Source organism: Fulmarus glacialis, unplaced genomic scaffold (genome assembly GCF_000690835.1).
Source record: "Fulmarus glacialis isolate BGI_N327 unplaced genomic scaffold, ASM69083v1 scaffold8728, whole genome shotgun sequence".
Classification (NCBI taxonomy): Eukaryota; Metazoa; Chordata; class Aves; order Procellariiformes; family Procellariidae; genus Fulmarus; species Fulmarus glacialis.
The window spans coordinates 3,301-21,558 of NW_009228886.1; the positions used below are offsets into that span (position 1 = coordinate 3,301).

At 39.5% G+C, this 18,258-nt stretch overlaps 1 protein-coding gene across 1 annotated transcript; it reads right to left on the bottom strand.

Annotated features, from left to right (window-relative positions):
- Nucleotides 1–725: 725 nt before the first annotated feature.
- Nucleotides 726–17,797, bottom strand: RNF103 (ring finger protein 103). Its single transcript, XM_009583643.1, is given in 5 exon segments — nt 726–2,757; nt 4,882–4,997; nt 16,161–16,300; nt 17,741–17,758; nt 17,761–17,797. Coding segments are annotated over 5 exon segments (1,890 nt in total). The 3' UTR covers nt 726–1,178.
- Nucleotides 17,798–18,258: the final 461 nt, after the last annotated feature.

Genomic DNA, 18,258 nt, shown 5'->3' on the forward strand with positions numbered 1-18,258 from the left:
GCAAGAACTAGGAAAGAAATAAAATGAGACAATTGAAAACACCTTTCTAGTTTAGCTTTTTCTTCTACTTATATAATCTCATGCTCTTTTTTTTTTTTCTCCCCCTCCCCTCACCCCCCCCTTTTTTTTTTTCTTTCCAACCAAGATTTCTTCTCTGGATTTTCAGCCAGATGATTTCTGAAAGGTACAACCAAACCCACAGTTTCATATTGAAATAGAAAGAAAACAATAGACTCAATTTTTTATGGCATCAAACAACTATCACTTTTCTCCAAGAAATCAGAAATCACTTCAAAATACCAGCAGCTGGAATCTGGCAATTTTTACCTTTACAAGCCGCTTTTGTCACTGCCTGACAATATTCTGCTACTTCATGATGGTTTACTTTGAGGCCGTAGAGGGGCTACCCTAAAGTCTTCCTAGATGTCTGCAGATGAGGGTGCTGGAGAGACGGCTGGTAGAAGAGGGTCTCTGTCTGATAAAGCAGTTCGTAATCAATTGGAAAACCACTGGTCAAGCAGAGGAGCACCTCGACACAGAAGTAGTTCCCAGTGAAACACCATCACCTTCCACTTGGCCAGTGGCTAACACTGGAGACTAGGAGATGATTTATTAGTCACAAAAGTTGTGTTATATTTTTATTGTCTTCACAGATAAATCAGACCAGCAAGACATCTGTAACCATACACACAAAATATTTATCAAAACAATTAACATTACAAATCTCCTTTTAAAATAATTTATTTCACTGATTTCTTTTTAAATGGTACTGTCTTACAACATACATTATTCAACAAAGATGTGCTGAACAGACTCTAAAATAAGAAACACTTAAATTAAGCAATTGTCTCCGATTAGAATTTCAATTTCACCCACATCCTAACTTGTAAACGTTTGCTGGAATACGCTTCTGTTGTAGGCTTCATTTTTGTGCTTACAAAAACAGCATCAAGTTTGCAGATGTTGAAAAGAAAAAGTTACTGTACGATAAGTATGCATTGAGTTCAACATACAAGGCAACCAAATGATTCTGTCGTTAACGTTAGCATCATGTATATTTTAGTTCACTGCACTAACATTTAAACTAAAACTTCAAACCACATAATCTTTTAAGTGACTAACATTTAAAAGGCAAGCAGTTAATATCCTGAAAGCTTACAAAGGACATCGGCACACAGCTAAGATGGGGTATCATTCGACAAAGGCTGCGGATGTGTGTATGGCTGCTTTTTTTTGTACGAAGCCCACCTGCAGACAGGGCAGCAGTGTCGCCCGCCGGCCAGCCACATCACGATGCAATTCTGGTGGAACACGTGGCCGCACGGCAAGCCCACGAGCAGACAACCGTTTGCAAAATTTTCTAGACACACAACACATTCTGTACAGTGCAACATCTCAGAGGGCCAGGCTGACCAGTCTGGCTCCATGTCACCCGCGGTGCTGTACGAGCCGTAGGATCTCGCTTTCCGTTCATATGGCTCGTGATGACAATATTTATTGGCACACGAACAGGTCTCAGCACCGCACCGAGGCTCTCCTTCACTGCGCCTATGAAACGTGTTTAGCTCATCGTCCTCTGAGACTTCTTTTTCACTACTGAAGACCTCTTTGTTTTCACTGTCAGAGTCACTTTCGCTGTCTTGAAAGGTTTCTAGCATTTCCTCATCAGAATGGACGCCAAGGCATTTAAACCTCCACATCGGTAAGTTTTTTATGTAATCGGTTGGTATCAGAGGGTGAAGCCAGAGATCGGGGAAGGCCAACCGCTCTAAGAACAAATCCGGGTCTTCATCCCAATCCGAGTCAAAAGGAAAGTGTTGAAAAGAAGCAATAGGATGAAACAAGTAGCTGGTGTACCAGTCCCACAGGCTGGACAGCCACTCCAGATTATTAGCGTTTACTTCATCGGTGTTGTTATTGCGTCTTCTCTTCTTCTCAAAGTAATCAATTAGTAAACCGTGACCAAGGTACGTGCTGAGGAAGAGGGCTGGATGCGAAGAGTAGAACATCCAATCGGCTCTTACCCAAGAAGCCAAAGTAGTTGTGTTAGAGTACCTGAAGAGTTTTAAACTGTACTCATAAAAGCTGTCTAAATAGGGTAGTTGCAAAAAACCTAACACAGGTAGCCAGGAAATAATTAATAATGAATTATACGTCCCTAAAGTGCTTATAAGAACCACAAAACGCTTTATAGTAGCGCCTTGTGTAATAAACAGGTCCATCCAAGCCATCAGATTAACCAAAACGAAGCTTAAAACAAATAAATCATTAACTTCTGGTTGTAACGAGCGCAAAAAGGAATCCATGGCACGTAGTGATATAAATTCACCAGTGTTATTTCCATACCTGTAAATCCCCTCAGGAGTCCTAAGTATGTATGATGGTGTCTTGTAGATACCAATTTCTGCCATGTAACTTTTATTGTCCCAGTTTTCCACGTTCACAAAAATAAACTCTACTCTTCCAGTAAACTTTACACTTAGTGCAGAGAAGAACGCTGGAGGCTGGTCGAGGTTGGCAAACAGGTATATTTTCACACGGTACTGGTCACTTTTGTTCCATTCTTCTTTTAAATGTTCGGAGTTGTAGATGGTTTTGATCCGAGAAGCAGCATGGGCTGTGATCCATTTGAAAATGTGCTCCACTTCGATTTTGCGCCCGCTGTATTCCTTAAGCATTACTCTTCCCTTGGAGGTACTGGTTTGCGGAACCGACATAATAAGGGTGGATTTCAGCCAACCCCTCCTTCTGCAGTATCTGCAAAGAAAACAGCAGGTTAGATTGCAGAATTTCATAACCCTGGAGCTGCAGGCCTTAAATTTCTGTTATGAGCCCAAACATGATACATGCTGAGCACCTGGGAATCTTTACATATAATAGTAGGAAATAAGGGCACCCAATATTCTCTGGCAAAGTGTATTTATTCTTACAATATATCTTACAGAAATGTTGTGAAGAAATATGTATTCATAAAACAGGAAAAGGAATAGTGTTAATTGTCATGGGTCATTATAGTAAACAAGGCCATACAGTCATTCATGCTTTGTAACTGCATTTGAAAAATACACAAGCTGACTCTTCACTATAAAGCTCTAGTATTAGAAGCTATTTTTCCTTGGTCTTCCAACCAAGAAGATAACCACTACAGTGTAACCCAATGTCCCACAGCTTTCCCGAGCCTGCAGATAACTTTTCCAGTGCTTCCTTCCATCCTAGTTTTGCCAAGCAGCAGTGGGGTGAAGTTAACAAGACATTGGTCTGTTCACAGTTGCTTTAATGAAGCTGACAAGTGTCCACTTCCTACTGGAGCCATTTTGGAAGGATGCAGACAGACTAAGAGGTGTGGTGAGAGAGCTCGCCACAAAACCGGCGGAGGAAGAAACAGGCACATGCTACCGGATGATTTAGGCTAAAAGAATACCCCCACCCTGGCTGGTAGGCAGAGTGCTGAGATGGAATGAACTCCAAATCCATACCTAAAAGAAAGGCTCTTCAAGGCTGAACCCTGAGTCATGGTCCAGTCCCCAGTAACTATAAGATGAGCCTGATAACTCAGAAGATGCCTTGTCTCATGCATCTTTCGAACCAGCATCACTATGCCACCCAATTTATGTAGTCCTCCTTTTAGGAAAAGTCTGGCAAGTTTCAAGAATCAAAACGTTACACAGCCAACAGGGTCTCTGAGAACCCTGCACGTTGAAATAAGGGCCATCAGCCTCATTCATTAGCCATCTTACCTACATCCTCTCTGGTTTATGGTCTATCAACATATATTTAGACAATTACAACTCCCCATCTCAGGAATCTGAATGTAACATTTTTAGGAGCCATAAGATATTACCCTACGAATAAAGTATCCTGAGTACCGTAGCGTGCAGTGTTCTTCTGAATTTCAGCTGCAACCGGATGAAAACTATTTATGAGGGTTTACTCAACAAAGTATTTCTTGTATTAGGAAAAAATGAATTAATTTAAAACATAATATTTGATCATAACATTAAGACTAGTTAGGAGCTATGCAAAGAGAAACACTGCCAAATTTTTAAGATGTTCAAATACCAGTGTTTTGATTATACAAGATTATTTTGCATAAGCGCTGCAAAGTCTAAAAATTTTCTCTTACGATTAACTTTGAGATTTCTGTAAACATTTAGGACTTAAGCTGTGTAAGACGTGCATATCCATACATGCCACTGGAATTCTAGACAGTTTCCTGTCATGTGAAGCAAATGCTTCCAACAAAATATTAAAAAAAAAATTCTTTTTACAGTAGCACAGAATTATTAATAGCTTCTTTGGCTTTGCTCTTCTTCCTTGTTCGAAATCATACGCAAACAACAGTAAATCTTGCATAGCACACTGTATGTTGTCAAAGGGTGTGTGCAAGTTTATATATAAACATATACACATTTGTCAAGGAACAGGATTATCAGTAACTCTGAGAAGCAGGCACTGTTTGCAAGGTTCATGCTAACCTGTGTTTCTCCTTTCCAGATGGCAATAGAACAACTCTACAACTGATACAGTTCTCTTACATGGGCTATATATATTCGGCTCTGTCCTAAGCAAGCACAGTTCTTGTCCCTGAATGCCTGGACTATAAGGCCAGATTCTTCTATTCATTCCCTTCCATTGCTGTATTACACTCCACACAGTCTAATCATGCATTTCCCACATGATGCTTTAGGAAGCTGCAGATTTGTGTTTATGATGCTGATAAAGAATATAATGGAGAATTCTGAACAGACTTTAGTAGAGATAAAAACATGAATAAAGCCACCTTCTGTCACAGCTGCTTTTACAACACAGCAAGCCCTGCTGCCAGAACACAGATGAGCCTTAAGATATTCTTGGGATTTAAATAATCCTTTAAGGATATACCTGGGGTCACTGGAACAGTTAAAAGTGCCAGTACGTATGCCGAATCTTGATACTTTCTTCACCATTTTCTCCCAGTGGACTTTACCCACCAGCGGGCTTCTGTCGTTTGCTACGACCTATTGCCGAAAGAAAATAATAATTTAGTACCTCAGTAAGTTTGCTTCCTGAAATAAAGAGCAAGTTTCATGAAAACAGAAATCGAGTCACCCTTGATACTGTTTTCCCCTTCTCTTAGAACATACAATAGGTATATACAACTGGTAGTCACGTTAAGTGCCTTTGGAGAGTGACGCTCTAAGATGGAAATATAGTTTCTGCAGGAAGAGAAAAGTGCATCATCATTTTAAGTACCTGTTAAGATACTAAAATCAGTGGTAGGTAACAAAAACCTTGGGAAAATAACAAAACTATCATTAACCGGTTTATAGTAGGGGAGAAAGGAAGAGAGTCCAGCAGGTTCCTTTTCTTTGCAGTAAAAAAGACCATTATTTTATTACAATTCTCCATGAAAAGTTACAACATACCAAAGAAATGTTTTCTCAGAGCAAGTAAAATGAGTTGGAACATATGTACTTGGTACCAGATTATACTGCCAACAACCGCTTCTAAGCAGTGGAAACTAGTGATTGAACTCCCAGATAATGCCTGAAAATCTTGCTTTGCCAGTCACTCACTCTGTAACTTTACATGACTGTGGCACCAACTCCAATGTCCTATCTGCCATTTCAGGATGATAATTCACTGTGATATATCCCAAGGTCTAATTTGTTCTAACTTAGTATATTAAAGTAGTACTTCAGGTGATCTAGATGTAAGCTTCTGCAGACACAAATGACAAAGAATAAGCACTCATCCTCTGACTTACAACTGTACAGGGAAGGGAAGAAAAGAAGGGGAAGAAAAGAAGGGGAAGAAAAGAAGGGGAAGAAAAGAAGGGGAAGAAAAGAAGGGGAAGAAAAGAAGGGGAAGAAAAGAAGGGGCAGAAAAGAAGGGGAAGAAAAGAAGGGGAAGAAAAGAAGGGGAAGAAAAGAAGGGGAAGAAAAGAAGGGGAAGAAAAGAAAAAACTGCCTGCCTGCAGCTAACAGGTAATGTTGAATGACGTGACTGATCATGCACGATTCCATGAGCTGTTGCAGTTTCTATTTCAGAAATGCCTCACATGCTTCTGCAGGCTGACTGGCAACCACTTAAAATACATTTTTTAATTAAGTTTTGAAACTTCTTCTTCTTTGTTTACCCAAGGAAGAAAAGAAAGAAAAGAAAAAGAAGAAAAGAAGGGGAAGAAAAGAAGGGGAAGAAAAGAAGGGGAAGAAAAGAAGGGGAAGAAAAGAAAAAACTGCCTGCCTGCAGCTAACAGGTAATGTTGAATGACGTGACTGATCATGCACGATTCCATGAGCTGTTGCAGTTTCTATTTCAGAAATGCCTCACATGCTTCTGCAGGCTGACTGGCAACCACTTAAAATACATTTTTTAATTAAGTTTTGAAACTACTTCTTCTTTGTTTACCCACCATTAAACTTCTCCCAATCATTTTCTGACTTAATAACCTGAAGTGTCAGCTTTCCTCTGGAAGTTAGGTTGTCACTGTGATTAACAGTTCTCTGTGTGCAGGTTAAGACACAGAGCTGGAAAACACGTCTGGCCTTCGAGACTCAAAAAAAAAAAAATTATCTGCTTTGTGGTAAGCAGCATCCACTCAGAAACCAAAAATAAGAGAATTCACTAAGCAGAATGTTCTACACAAGGAAACAAAGTTAAACTGAAGTTACAGATTATACTCCCATTCCACTGAGCCCAAAATGTTTAAATAACACCAGAGGGGAACACCTAGATAAGAATCCTTCAAGTTATTCTCAAAACACAAATATCACACAGAAAAGGCTTTTAACATAACCTTCAAGCAGCGAGACAACCAGCTGGGGAAACCTGCCGTATTATTGAGGCTTCTTTACATCACCCAATGTAACTGAAGCAAATACTTGGGGTATTTTAAACTACTTCTTTTCATGTACTTTAACTAAGAGAGACCACATTCCTAAAGACACCTTAACGCCAGTATATCCTCAGAGCTACTACGGCATGATAAATGTATCCAGCATAGTAAGGAATCACTACGTTTTATTAGTAAGCATAAAACGTTGACAACTGGATTACTCTTTGGTACAACTACTCAGAGATCGGTTGCTTCCAAAATTCTGTGTGCATGTTCCGAAAAACCCTAGCAGAGTTGTTGAGAGTATACTGATGTTATGTGCAGGAGGACTGATCCTGCTCTGCTGTTTCTTCTGTCTGATACTGCAATATTCACTTTAAGTGTCAAGAGAAGAAGAGTCGTTACAAACAGAGCCACCAGTATGTTTTACTGTCATCTGGCTGTTTGTACTGGTGGATTTTTTAATACCAGTTTAATTCCCATCCTATAAAAAAGTCTTTCCTCTTGAGGAAAGTTATTTATGCTGTAGGACAACAACAGAACTAGCAGTTTGTATTTTGTAACTAGACAGAGAGAACCCTACTATGGTTTTGCACACTGAAGCTTTGTAAAATTTCTTGGGCTCGTGCTTTTTTAATGTCATTATGGAAAAAAAAAAAACCCTGAACAAATAAACATGTCCACTGCAGCTGCTCCTTGCAGACAACACCCACTTACAACATTGGGAGTTCACCACATGGAGGCAAGGGTTTGTATTTTGGAAAGCAGTCATCATCTCTGTGGATGAGGGAGTCTGAGAAAATACTGCAGGTTAAGCAATCACAATGTAATTCAGTTTAAATTAAACATAAAATCTGTTACAAGTGTTTGCAAGTTATTTAAGAAGTGTGAATTTTGATAAGCTAAGAAAATTAGCTTAAAAACCTGTGACTGAGGAGACCAGGAATTTGAATGTGGAAGAGGCCTGGAAGTTCTTCAAGTCTCCAAGTCCAAGGTGTTAAAGCTATCAGGGTTTTATATTTCAAGCAAGGGAAAAAAGTTGTCAAGTCCTGCCCTTCTTCCTAGCAAGCACTTCCAAAAAGATGTTAGAAATAGTTTGAGAACCTACAAGGAATGAAAAAAAGGTCGAAAGGAAGAGCTAGCAAAGAAAGATATGCAAGAAATAAAAAAAAAGTAAGGAAAAATGAGCAAATTAAGTTAGACCATACAAAGAATATTACAAGCGGCACCAAAAGGTTTTTCAGACATATGAGTAAGAATATTACAGGGAGAAAAGCAGCAGGATCACCATACAAGGAAGACAGGGTAGAAATGTAAGATAATTTTCTTTTTAAAATGAAATTAATGTTCTGACTCAGTTTTCAATGAAGAAGAGATGGGTGGCCATGGACAGGTTAGCGAGTTTATGGGAAGAGATTGTATCACCTGAAGATGGAAACAAAACTCGAATAACTTAATGCACTTAAATCAGAGTAAGCAGGTAATCTCCATCCCATAACTGTAATACAACGAGCACACAAAATCACAGATAAACCTGCAAAGATTTCTTATAAAACCTGTCAGACTAATTTACATTTTGACAGAATAACAAGTTAGTAACTGTATTTAAGAGCAAATGAAAAAATTATCCCACCAGTTTGATCTCAACAGTATGCAAAACTGTAGAAAAAATTTTAAAGGTGCAGAGAAGGCTGGATTTTCCACTCCTTTCCAGCATGCAATTACTAAAGATGTATCATTCCTGATTAAGTTGCGTGTTAAAAATCCATCTTTTCCTGGAGGAAAAGAACTGCGCTTCAAGAGAAAGGGAATGTACTATCCTCTCTGTAGTTTGGTAAAGTATCATGTGTTGTGCCACATGGAAAAATTTAGCTTCAAGAGAAAGGGAATGTTACTATCCTCTCTGTAGTTTGGTAGAATATCATGTGTTGTGCCACATGGAAAAATTTCATGCAAACTGGAGATAAGCCTTAATAGTGAGTAAAAAAAAAAAAAAAGTTTTAAAGTGAGTAAGAAATTGGCTAAGGCAAGGAAGCATCAAAACACTAAGAAGGTGCTAACAGACTTAACAGATTTACCTTAGAGCTCAGTTCAGCATATATTCCTATTAATGCCCTTCCTGCAGAAACTTGAAGTCTCCCAAAACCATTTGTAGATGACATAAAATTGGGAAGCACATCTATGTACAAGAGGATTACAACGCCATACAGGAAGAGCTGCACAAATCTTGTAATGCAGAGTGTCAGAAACGAAATTGAATTCAATAATGAACAGGACACTCGGGGAGTTCATCAGTTAGAAACAGCGATGGGAGAAAAAGCTTGGGTCTATTAGTTGATCCAAAAGGAACTATAAGCCATCGATATTAACTGGCTGTGAAATAAGCAAAGCCCAGGATATATTACGCCTGACAAAACAAACTGGTTGATTGACGTCACATACTGGGAGTAGTGGGGTAGACTACTGATCAGGAGTCAGTGAAACTAAGGGGCGATGTCAATTTAAGCACAATAGGAACAAATTAGCCATGAATATGCTCAGGCCAGAAGTCGGATACAGGTTTCCAACAAGAGGGGAACAGTCAATATGAGTATTACACTCAGACAACTTACAATTTAAGAAAGACAGCGAGCTATTTTATAAATACATATTCCATAGTCTAGCAAAGAACTGAACTCGCTCATCAAGAAAATCCCTTTCAGTCATATCCTTTATTTTGTTTTAAAGAAATAAAGACAAAGCTTATAGAAGAAGGTATCTTTTATGAGATCAGCTAGCACAGCTGGGAAACAAACACCACATTTAGAGGAACACAAACCCTTCAAGCTTTTCTTATTATTAGCTATGTTCACAATCTGCAAAATATTGTATTTCAGAGTGACAAACAAGACAATGAAGACAACCCAATTAATCCATTCATCATCTTAACGGGTTAAGAGAATCCAACAGGATGAAAGTAACCCTGCCATTTAACAATCCCACATCACAGAATAGACCCACTCCCTAATCTACACCTAACCCAGGCCAGAGGACTGGCTCTAAATGCAGGGTCTGAATTACCGTCTTTCCTCTACATATGAATTACTAGCTTCTTTAGTGGAAGAAGATACTGGAAAGAAGGCCAGGCCCTCACTGGACAGCCATCCACAAACTTCCTCTGAAGTCTCCGACACAAGTTTCTTCATACTCCATCCGTGAATTTGAGAGGACCACACAATATCCCAAAAGGTCAGGAGATTCTTAACCACTGAAATACTGCAGGTTAGTTATGCCACCAAGATGTGCAAAGTAAAAATGGAAAGACAGGGGTTTGGAAATCTCCTTTTTTTCTGCATGTTCTGATTAAGTTTTCTTGTTCAGTTTCCATAAATACCTAAAAAGGTGGCTTCCAGATACCACAGAAAACAAGGTTAAAATAGAATTCATCTAAGGACATATAATACTGAAATCATCGAAATCCTTATGATTTTAACAGGTATTTGCATAGGTAGCTTTTGCATTGGAAGAGCTTTCCTGACTTTGAATCAGACCCAAAAGAGGCCAGTCGAGAATGTAATTAATAGAATCATTTTGATCTGTAAAATAGTCATAGTTATGACATTAAAGCAGCAAACAGACTTTAAGAGCAAACACTTGGAAAAATAGGACAATGTCAGCAAGACACTTTGCCTCTCTTGCTTAATCCAAAACAAAAGTGTCTCAGGTAGATGCCTCGATATCGCAGTATCTACTTCGTAACTGTCACCAATGCACTGCTCTTTAATTTCCCCATTATCATTAAGAACTTTTTAAAAATGAAACATACATTCTTAAAATACCAGTAAAAGATGGGACAGAAATTGAAGCGGCTCAAGGAAACACAGCTGCTGTTAAAGAGTTTGCTGTAGCAATGTGATATGCAAAGACAGATTCCTCTCTGGTACTCCAGCAATACTTGAGCACAACATGATAGTAGCCTTATTTGAGCATTCTCCTATTTTCTGTTCATTTAAACCAGATATTGTTCAATCCCTTTTAGACAGTATGTAGAGATTTCGAAACAGGTCACTGTAACAAGATTTGGTCTCAGTAAGTTTTGAAGCTCACTCACAACTAAAAATGTTCAAATATCACAAGGCATGACAACGAAAGTCAGAGATCGACAAATGCAGAACAAACAACACTTCATGGTATTTCAACTCTCATTATTTTAACCAATTCTAGCTCCTTCACTTATTTTCTCTGCCTTCTCCTATGGTTTAGATATACAGAGGAAAGAAATGTACTAACCATTTGATGCATAAGAAGAATTACAGCGTGATGAGGAAAAGAGCTTACACATATCCTCGTAGCAAAGACACTAAAATAGGATTAACTGGTATTTTTTAATGGGGAATAATCCCTACAATGTACCATATACAAGACCAGGTATACCATCTGGAACGAAAACAACACTCTTAACAAGTTGCCTCCACTCCAACAACTCGCAGCAACCCGAGTACTTTGCAGACCACAGTATACGCAAGGATAACTTCCCACAGAACCTGAACACCCTTGACAGATAGCTTTTTTAAAAAGGACACTTTAAAATCAGCCCTTAAAACTAGTTATTACTGCTTCTAACAACCTCGGGAATCTAAAGTAACCTCAGTAACACTAAAGAGAAAAACATCCTGATGAATTGTCTACTTTGCACGTTCGACAGCCCTTGTGCCTTGCTAGTTTGATTAAGAGTCATTCCATTTGTGTTTGTTACATTGCGCCAGAGATGGGAACAACACTAAAAAAAGAAGTGAAAGCAGAAAGCAAGAATTGTGAGATCATCACAATACAGCAGAAGCTCCAAGCTAAGCAATGCACATGTGTTTTTTATATATAATTTTTTTTTGTGATGGAAAAATATTCACATTGGCAGCATCTCTCAGCCTTTATGGGTTAGGAGTACGTGCCATGAAAGGAAGAGAAAACTGTATCCAAATGAAAGCGCCAAGGGAAGCTCAGGCATTATCTAAGCTGGAATTTAGCCAGGATACCAGGTGTCAGGCACACCTGCTCATACCAAGAGCACACAATTTTGAATACGCATGAATAGTCAAAACTTGGTTTTACAGCTTAGCCACAAAGACAACAACTCCAAGTGCTCATCAACTCTGGGCACCAGGGCACTGTGACAGGCTTTAAACCATCAGGAAGAACAAAACCAATTAAGAAAGAGACACCGTTTCCTGCTGCGCACACACACGTACAGGTAGTTCTCTCAGGAGTGGTCAATCCTCACCCAGCCTCAGCAAGTCAGTCTCTGCGTGAAGGAGTACAGACATCAGAATCGGAAAAAAACTGCATGAATTTGCCAAAGGCAAAACTGATTCTAACTTACTTAATGAACTGTTAAGGTTGTATGTATGCAAGAATTGTCAGTCTGATTCGGCAGTTTCCAGTTTGAGATATCCAGACCCCTGGAGGTCCACAAACTCCTCCACAGTGCCTGCAGTGGGTAAATGAGCAAAGGAAGCCTGATATTATTGTAAAGAGTCCCTGCACTCGCTGGAAGATTTTTAAGGATCCTCAAAGATACAAAGGTTCAAAAACCCTGGTCTATTAATTAAGCTTCTAATGTGCTTTTCATAGAATCCTTTATAATCAACAGCTATGTTGCAAACTATCCTCCTATAGATAAAACAGAAGTAAAAATATTTGGACAATTCTCATTTATAAATACAATTAATTATAAATGGACTGGTAAGTTATTTATTAGAAGCATGGAAAAAAACCCACTTGTTCCAGGTAACATCAATAAGTTTCTACATGACTGTATTTTTACTAATTCTGAGACATCTCACACACTGTTTATTATTCGGCACTGAATGAACTGAATTTCCACATTGTCGCTCTTTCCTAAGAACTCACAACTGATTCAGAATCCCACCCATACAGATTAAAGATGTCCAGAAATTTTTTTGGTTTTCTTTTCTGAGAAGCACAGTGAGAAATTTGATCAAAATAGGCAAAGACGGAAGAATACATCCATCACAGCATGCAAAAATTAGCCATCTCAAAATTACGAATAGTTTCTCAAAGGGAGGTGGGATGATCTATGCACCAATCTGACCAGCTCCGTTAAGCTGTCAGTTAAGTCAGAGGTTGAGAATAAATGAGCTTCTGTAATGAGTTAACATGGATATGCAGGCAATATGAGAACTATTACATTCTAGCTGATGGTATTCTGCACCCTTGACTGGATATGAAGACTCTCAAGGAGGATACGGAAAGTTAAAATCAGTTATCCTACAGTAAACGATCCTGAAGGGCTACTGCAAAAGACACAAACACTGAATGATGTGTTTTAAAAGAATTGAGTGTTTCTACTTAATTTCCTTGTAGCGAGAACAACTGATCACCTGGCAAAATTAAAAAGGCAAATATGAAAATTACCCATCCTACATGCAAGCAAAAGCAAGCAAGCAACAAAGAACGAACCACCACCAAAATCCTGTAGGCACATCCCTTGCTCTGTGACTACACCATTTGAACAAGAAGCTGAGATGCAAAATAGACTGCAACATTTTATATCCACAATAATGTCCTTTGCACCTCTACCAGACATGATTGAAACGTTTGTCCTCCTCCTTCAACGCCAGGAATAAAGTTCCCTTTGCTTCCCTCTACCACTGTGTTACAGTAGGGACTTTTAAAATAAAAATATACATTAATTTAGATTTTAACTTCTTTCAAAGTGGATTCTTATCTGTAGATCATTTACTGTATGTTTTTAAAACGTCATAATGAATACGATATTGTCGGATGTGACAGGCTTCTAGAGACCACCCAGAGAGCATGAGCCATAGCAGAGCCTGGAAAAGCAAGAACATTAAGTGTTACTCCTCTACCAACAAGAGAAGCAGCTCTAGAAACTACCACTCATCCTCCTTGCCAGCCAAAGAAGTGCACAACAGCAGCTGGCAAGCAAGAAGAAAGGCGTAAAAGGAAAGGTGATGAGATCATGAGCTAATAGGAGAGAGAACATGCTGTTGTCTGTGGCTCTACGGAAGCTCCACATAGGAGCACAGGGCACCTGAGAAGAGCTACACTGGTAAACAAATTACTGCTGACCCTGGATGCTTTGCATGTGGATTTCCAGAAAAAAAAGAAACGAAGCCACAAAACACTATTTCCTTGTGTATGGGCTTTTACTTTCTTCAAGGAATTCATCTTGCTGGCTCTAAATGATAAATTCACATCTGAATTTGTGTCAAACATATCAAGAAATAATAATGGTTTCCTCTTTTTCCTTTGATTCTCTGCAGACAGTGATGGCTATCCCATTACCAGCCTATGCCACCCCAGAAATTTCATTTACATGCATTGGAAAATAAAAATCGTCTTCAGAGTCCCCATCCTCCCATATATCACCAAAAAGTCTTCAAAACCAACTCAACCAACAGCCACTGTGCTAGCTGAGCCAGAACCGTTCCTCCCCCTCTACTGCTTTCCAGCAGCCCCCGTGGAACAGAGATTTAGGGTCAGGACCCTGACAAAAGATCTGGAGATCCTTTCTCCTTCCCAGCCGGTAGCAACAACAGAGCAGGGGAATGCTCCGACCTTGTCTGCGGTCACCAAACCCATCCATGAGGCATCCTCACTCCCGTACTAAGCATCGACCTGATTAATTAGCTGTAAAGTTTCCACAGGATGCCTAAAGGTAAAGGAGAATGGGCAAGTGAGGGTAATCAAGAATTAGAACAGGGAAGTAACGAGAAAAAACAGCTCAGAAAAGAGCATGGGAAAACCTGTGAAAGGACACAAAGAATCCAGCACAGGAGTTATCCAGACAGGAGTTATGGTGGGGAAGGGAGGAAATGAAAACTCAAAGTGATGAAAACTCGAAAGGCAAGAATGAAAAAAAGAAATTTGACATGTCTAGTGGTTTTTATTGTGGAGAAACAGACAAATAGCGTTCAGCAAGTAAATTATTCAGTAAATTCCACTAATTTTTTTTCCACAGTTATTGTGACCAATTGAATAGCTGTGCAAATGTTCCCAGAATGATGACAACATTCATCACACTAGAAATATCAAAATGCAGCCTATCTGATCTGCTATTATGAAGCTAGCTGAAAATATATTACGATTAAAATTCTGCAAGCAACAGACAACAGAGAACTACCATATTTTACTCTTCTGAGCTGCATGGGGAGGAAGGAAGCTTTTTCATAGCACATTCATGCTCGTATTTGTCAACCAGCTTGGAGATGTGTAAACTTCCCTTCAACGCTCACTCTCTGCTTGAAGAATCCCCTCTGTATGATTTAAACCTGAAACTTTGATTCAATAAACTCCAAATACATCTCTCCCAAAACACAAATGCCATTTCGACTGTGAAGGTAATCTGTCCTCTCACTGTCTATTTTAGGGTGAGATCTGATGTGGTGACAGTGCAGGCCTAATAACAGGAAGTCATTAAATCTTGATAATCTATTTAAATAGAAAACATGAAGTGAGGAGACCAAACAAACCAGGCAGGAGAGCTGTCAACTGAACAATTAATTGTCTGGTGGATAATTCTGATTGCCTGATGTGGCTGTTAGCAGAGAACTTATGCCTAAAAAAAAATTCTCCTATCAATAGAGAAGTTGATGTAGAAAAGCATTTTTACAATTTGGTCTAGATAACTTATGTTCTCAAGAGTGATGATAAATTGTTTCAGAACCCTATTTGCAAAAGTCTTTCTTTCTTTTCCTAAATGTTCTCTTATTCTCAGGCAGCCCTGGGGAAGCACGCTCTAAAATCAGTGGGCCCACAGGGTTTAGGGGAAGGTTAACTTTAAGCTACTGGAATATGTTGCAGAAGCAGCCTGCTAGCCTGGGAAGTAGCACACTGAGATCTTGCCTTTGTGAAGAGTCAATAGAGATTTTAAAAGTGCTCTAAGCCCTTAAATAAACAGAAGCTTAAACTGGTTAGGTCTGAGCATGTAATGCAACCAAAAGGAAGAGCAACACCAGAGGCACCTCTTCTGCGCCTGCTGGGAGCATCTACACTTACTGCACCCACTTCACACATTACACAAGCTCTTACAATACCAGGGCCAAGTACCTGCATAGTCAGTGTACCTAAGTGTGTGCTGCTTTGCTTGTTTTCTGGTTCTAAAGTACCTGGTTTTCAAAAAGCAATCCACAGTTACAGGTTTTTTTCTTCCTGTCTCTATAGGAACTCTGTCACTTCCAGCCTTTCTTGGTTTTTTGAACAGATTTATTCCTTATGATCTCCCTGATGCATATTATCTTTGTCACTATCTCACTGTTACACACTTTTACTACTAGTTAACTACCCTCACAAGCTCATCCTTTGAAACACATATCACATATACCTGTACCAGCCAGATCCCATCTTTTGTGTCTTCTACAAGCTCATAGAAGTGCATTTCACCACTAAAGTTTGTACTGGAAACCGATTCAGAGGCCTCTTCCTCCTTGAGAGCAGAATAAAGCTCTCCTTCCATGAGGTCTCCTGAAAAAGAGACAATTGGAGAAATTCAGTTAAAATGGCACTTGAGAAAGATTACGTCGTAACTTCTGGTAACAGTTTAACTAACGATATTTCACATGGTTGCTCAAAGAATGTTTTCAGCACGAAAGCAGCTAAACTTTAAAGTTATTTTAACTCTACTTATAGTGACATGACTATGAACAATTTGACTTCAGCTGTCAGACCACAGAAGACGTTAAACGCTATGCTTCTGATTACACAGATGTATCACACATACAACTGAGTGCACAAAAGAATAAATTAACATCTTCTAAGCCTCACTCTCTGAAAATATTCAGTGGCTGAGAGGAATTTTAATTCATGTATCTTTGCTTTCATTTCACAGGATAGTAATTTTGCAGCAACCAACTTCTTAACATTGATAATTCAAACAGACTTTCAAAATTTCAATCAATAATTTTGTACCAAAAAAACATGTTGATTGTCCCATTGCAAGTAAAAATCTCAGGTAGAATAATTTAGCTGTTCGCTTCTGTTTGCACAGTGGGTAAAAGTTCCCATGAACTCCAATCCTAGCGATGTAAAGAGCTCACAGTAAAATTATCTGATAATGCTTCCTTTGTAATCTCATTTCTTTCTCATGTTTTATTTCACAATCACTACAAACGCTGTTAATGACAACTAGCATTCTAATAACTAATCTATTAAGCTTGAAGAAATTAAGTCTTGTCTAAAAAGGCTGTTTCCTTCAAAATATAAAATAAAAACAGTGTTACAGCTGAAACCCTTGAGGGGTTTCCAAAAGTATTCATAGAATTTAGAAAAAAAAATTACGGAAAAACGCTGCAAAGCCTGTTGGTATGAGAAGTGTTTCCATGACATTTGAAGAAGTCGGTTAGTACAGTTTGTTTGGAGTCAAACACTGCCCTGCAGCATTTGCAACCCAAACATCATGACATCATGAAAGTACCTGAGAGCCAAAGAGTGAAAGTGATTGGAAACAAAAGTGAAATCGCTTAATGCTTTTTACTGTTGGAGCAGCAAAGTGAATAAACAGCATAAATAAACAATGAACAATAAAAGCAAATTAGATTTAAATGCCCAGCATTAATATCAATTATTTAGAAGGAGTTAGCATTTTTAAGGTTATGGCACTCACTATATTCATCCAAATCCTTCCCTTTTTCTGTCCGGACATTTGAGCCCCTCACCATGTGTCCCGATTACTGGGATTTCTCTCCCCTGTATCAGCAGCCCTTCAATCATTGATTTAAAAGCAGCTACTCACATTTTCCTGCTTGGCTGGCACTACAGCTATTACATCAGCCCCATCTCCCAGTCCTTGGGGCCAGCTCCCTCCGACTACTCCAGGCCAGCATCCTTACTTCCAAGACACTTCTGCCATTCCTAACATCTCCATTGCTCTTCACCCCTCGCTATTCATCACCCCGCAAAGTCCACCTCTTTCACCCGGTTTTCCATACTTCTGAAACACCTCCCTGCCTTTTTCCAAGCCATCTTTTCTATGTAGGATCTACCTCTGCTCCTCTTGTATAAAACCACCGCATCCCTCGGTACCCATCCCTCCTGCTCCTCTTGTATAAAACCACCGCGTCCCTCGGTACCCATTCCTTCTGCTCCTCAGCTATCAAATCACCGCTTTCATCAAGACCCATCTTGATAGCAGCACCTGTCATAAAATCAGCAAGCAGATAGGGAGAGGAATACACGGGAAAAGCCGGCTCCAGCTGTAACTAGTAACCCACCGCATGTATTTGGATTCTTTCCTCCCCGTTTTTCACGGCAGACGGCATTCGCTCTCATCGCTGCCACCACCACCTCGCCCCCCGACCCCAGCCGCGCACAGCACCGCGGCGTAACTCACCGGGAAGAGCCATTTCCCGCTGACCCGGCTAACCGAGGCCTTCCCTCCGCGCAGCCTGTTCGGGCTTAAACCGCTGCGGAGGTTTTTAACGTCA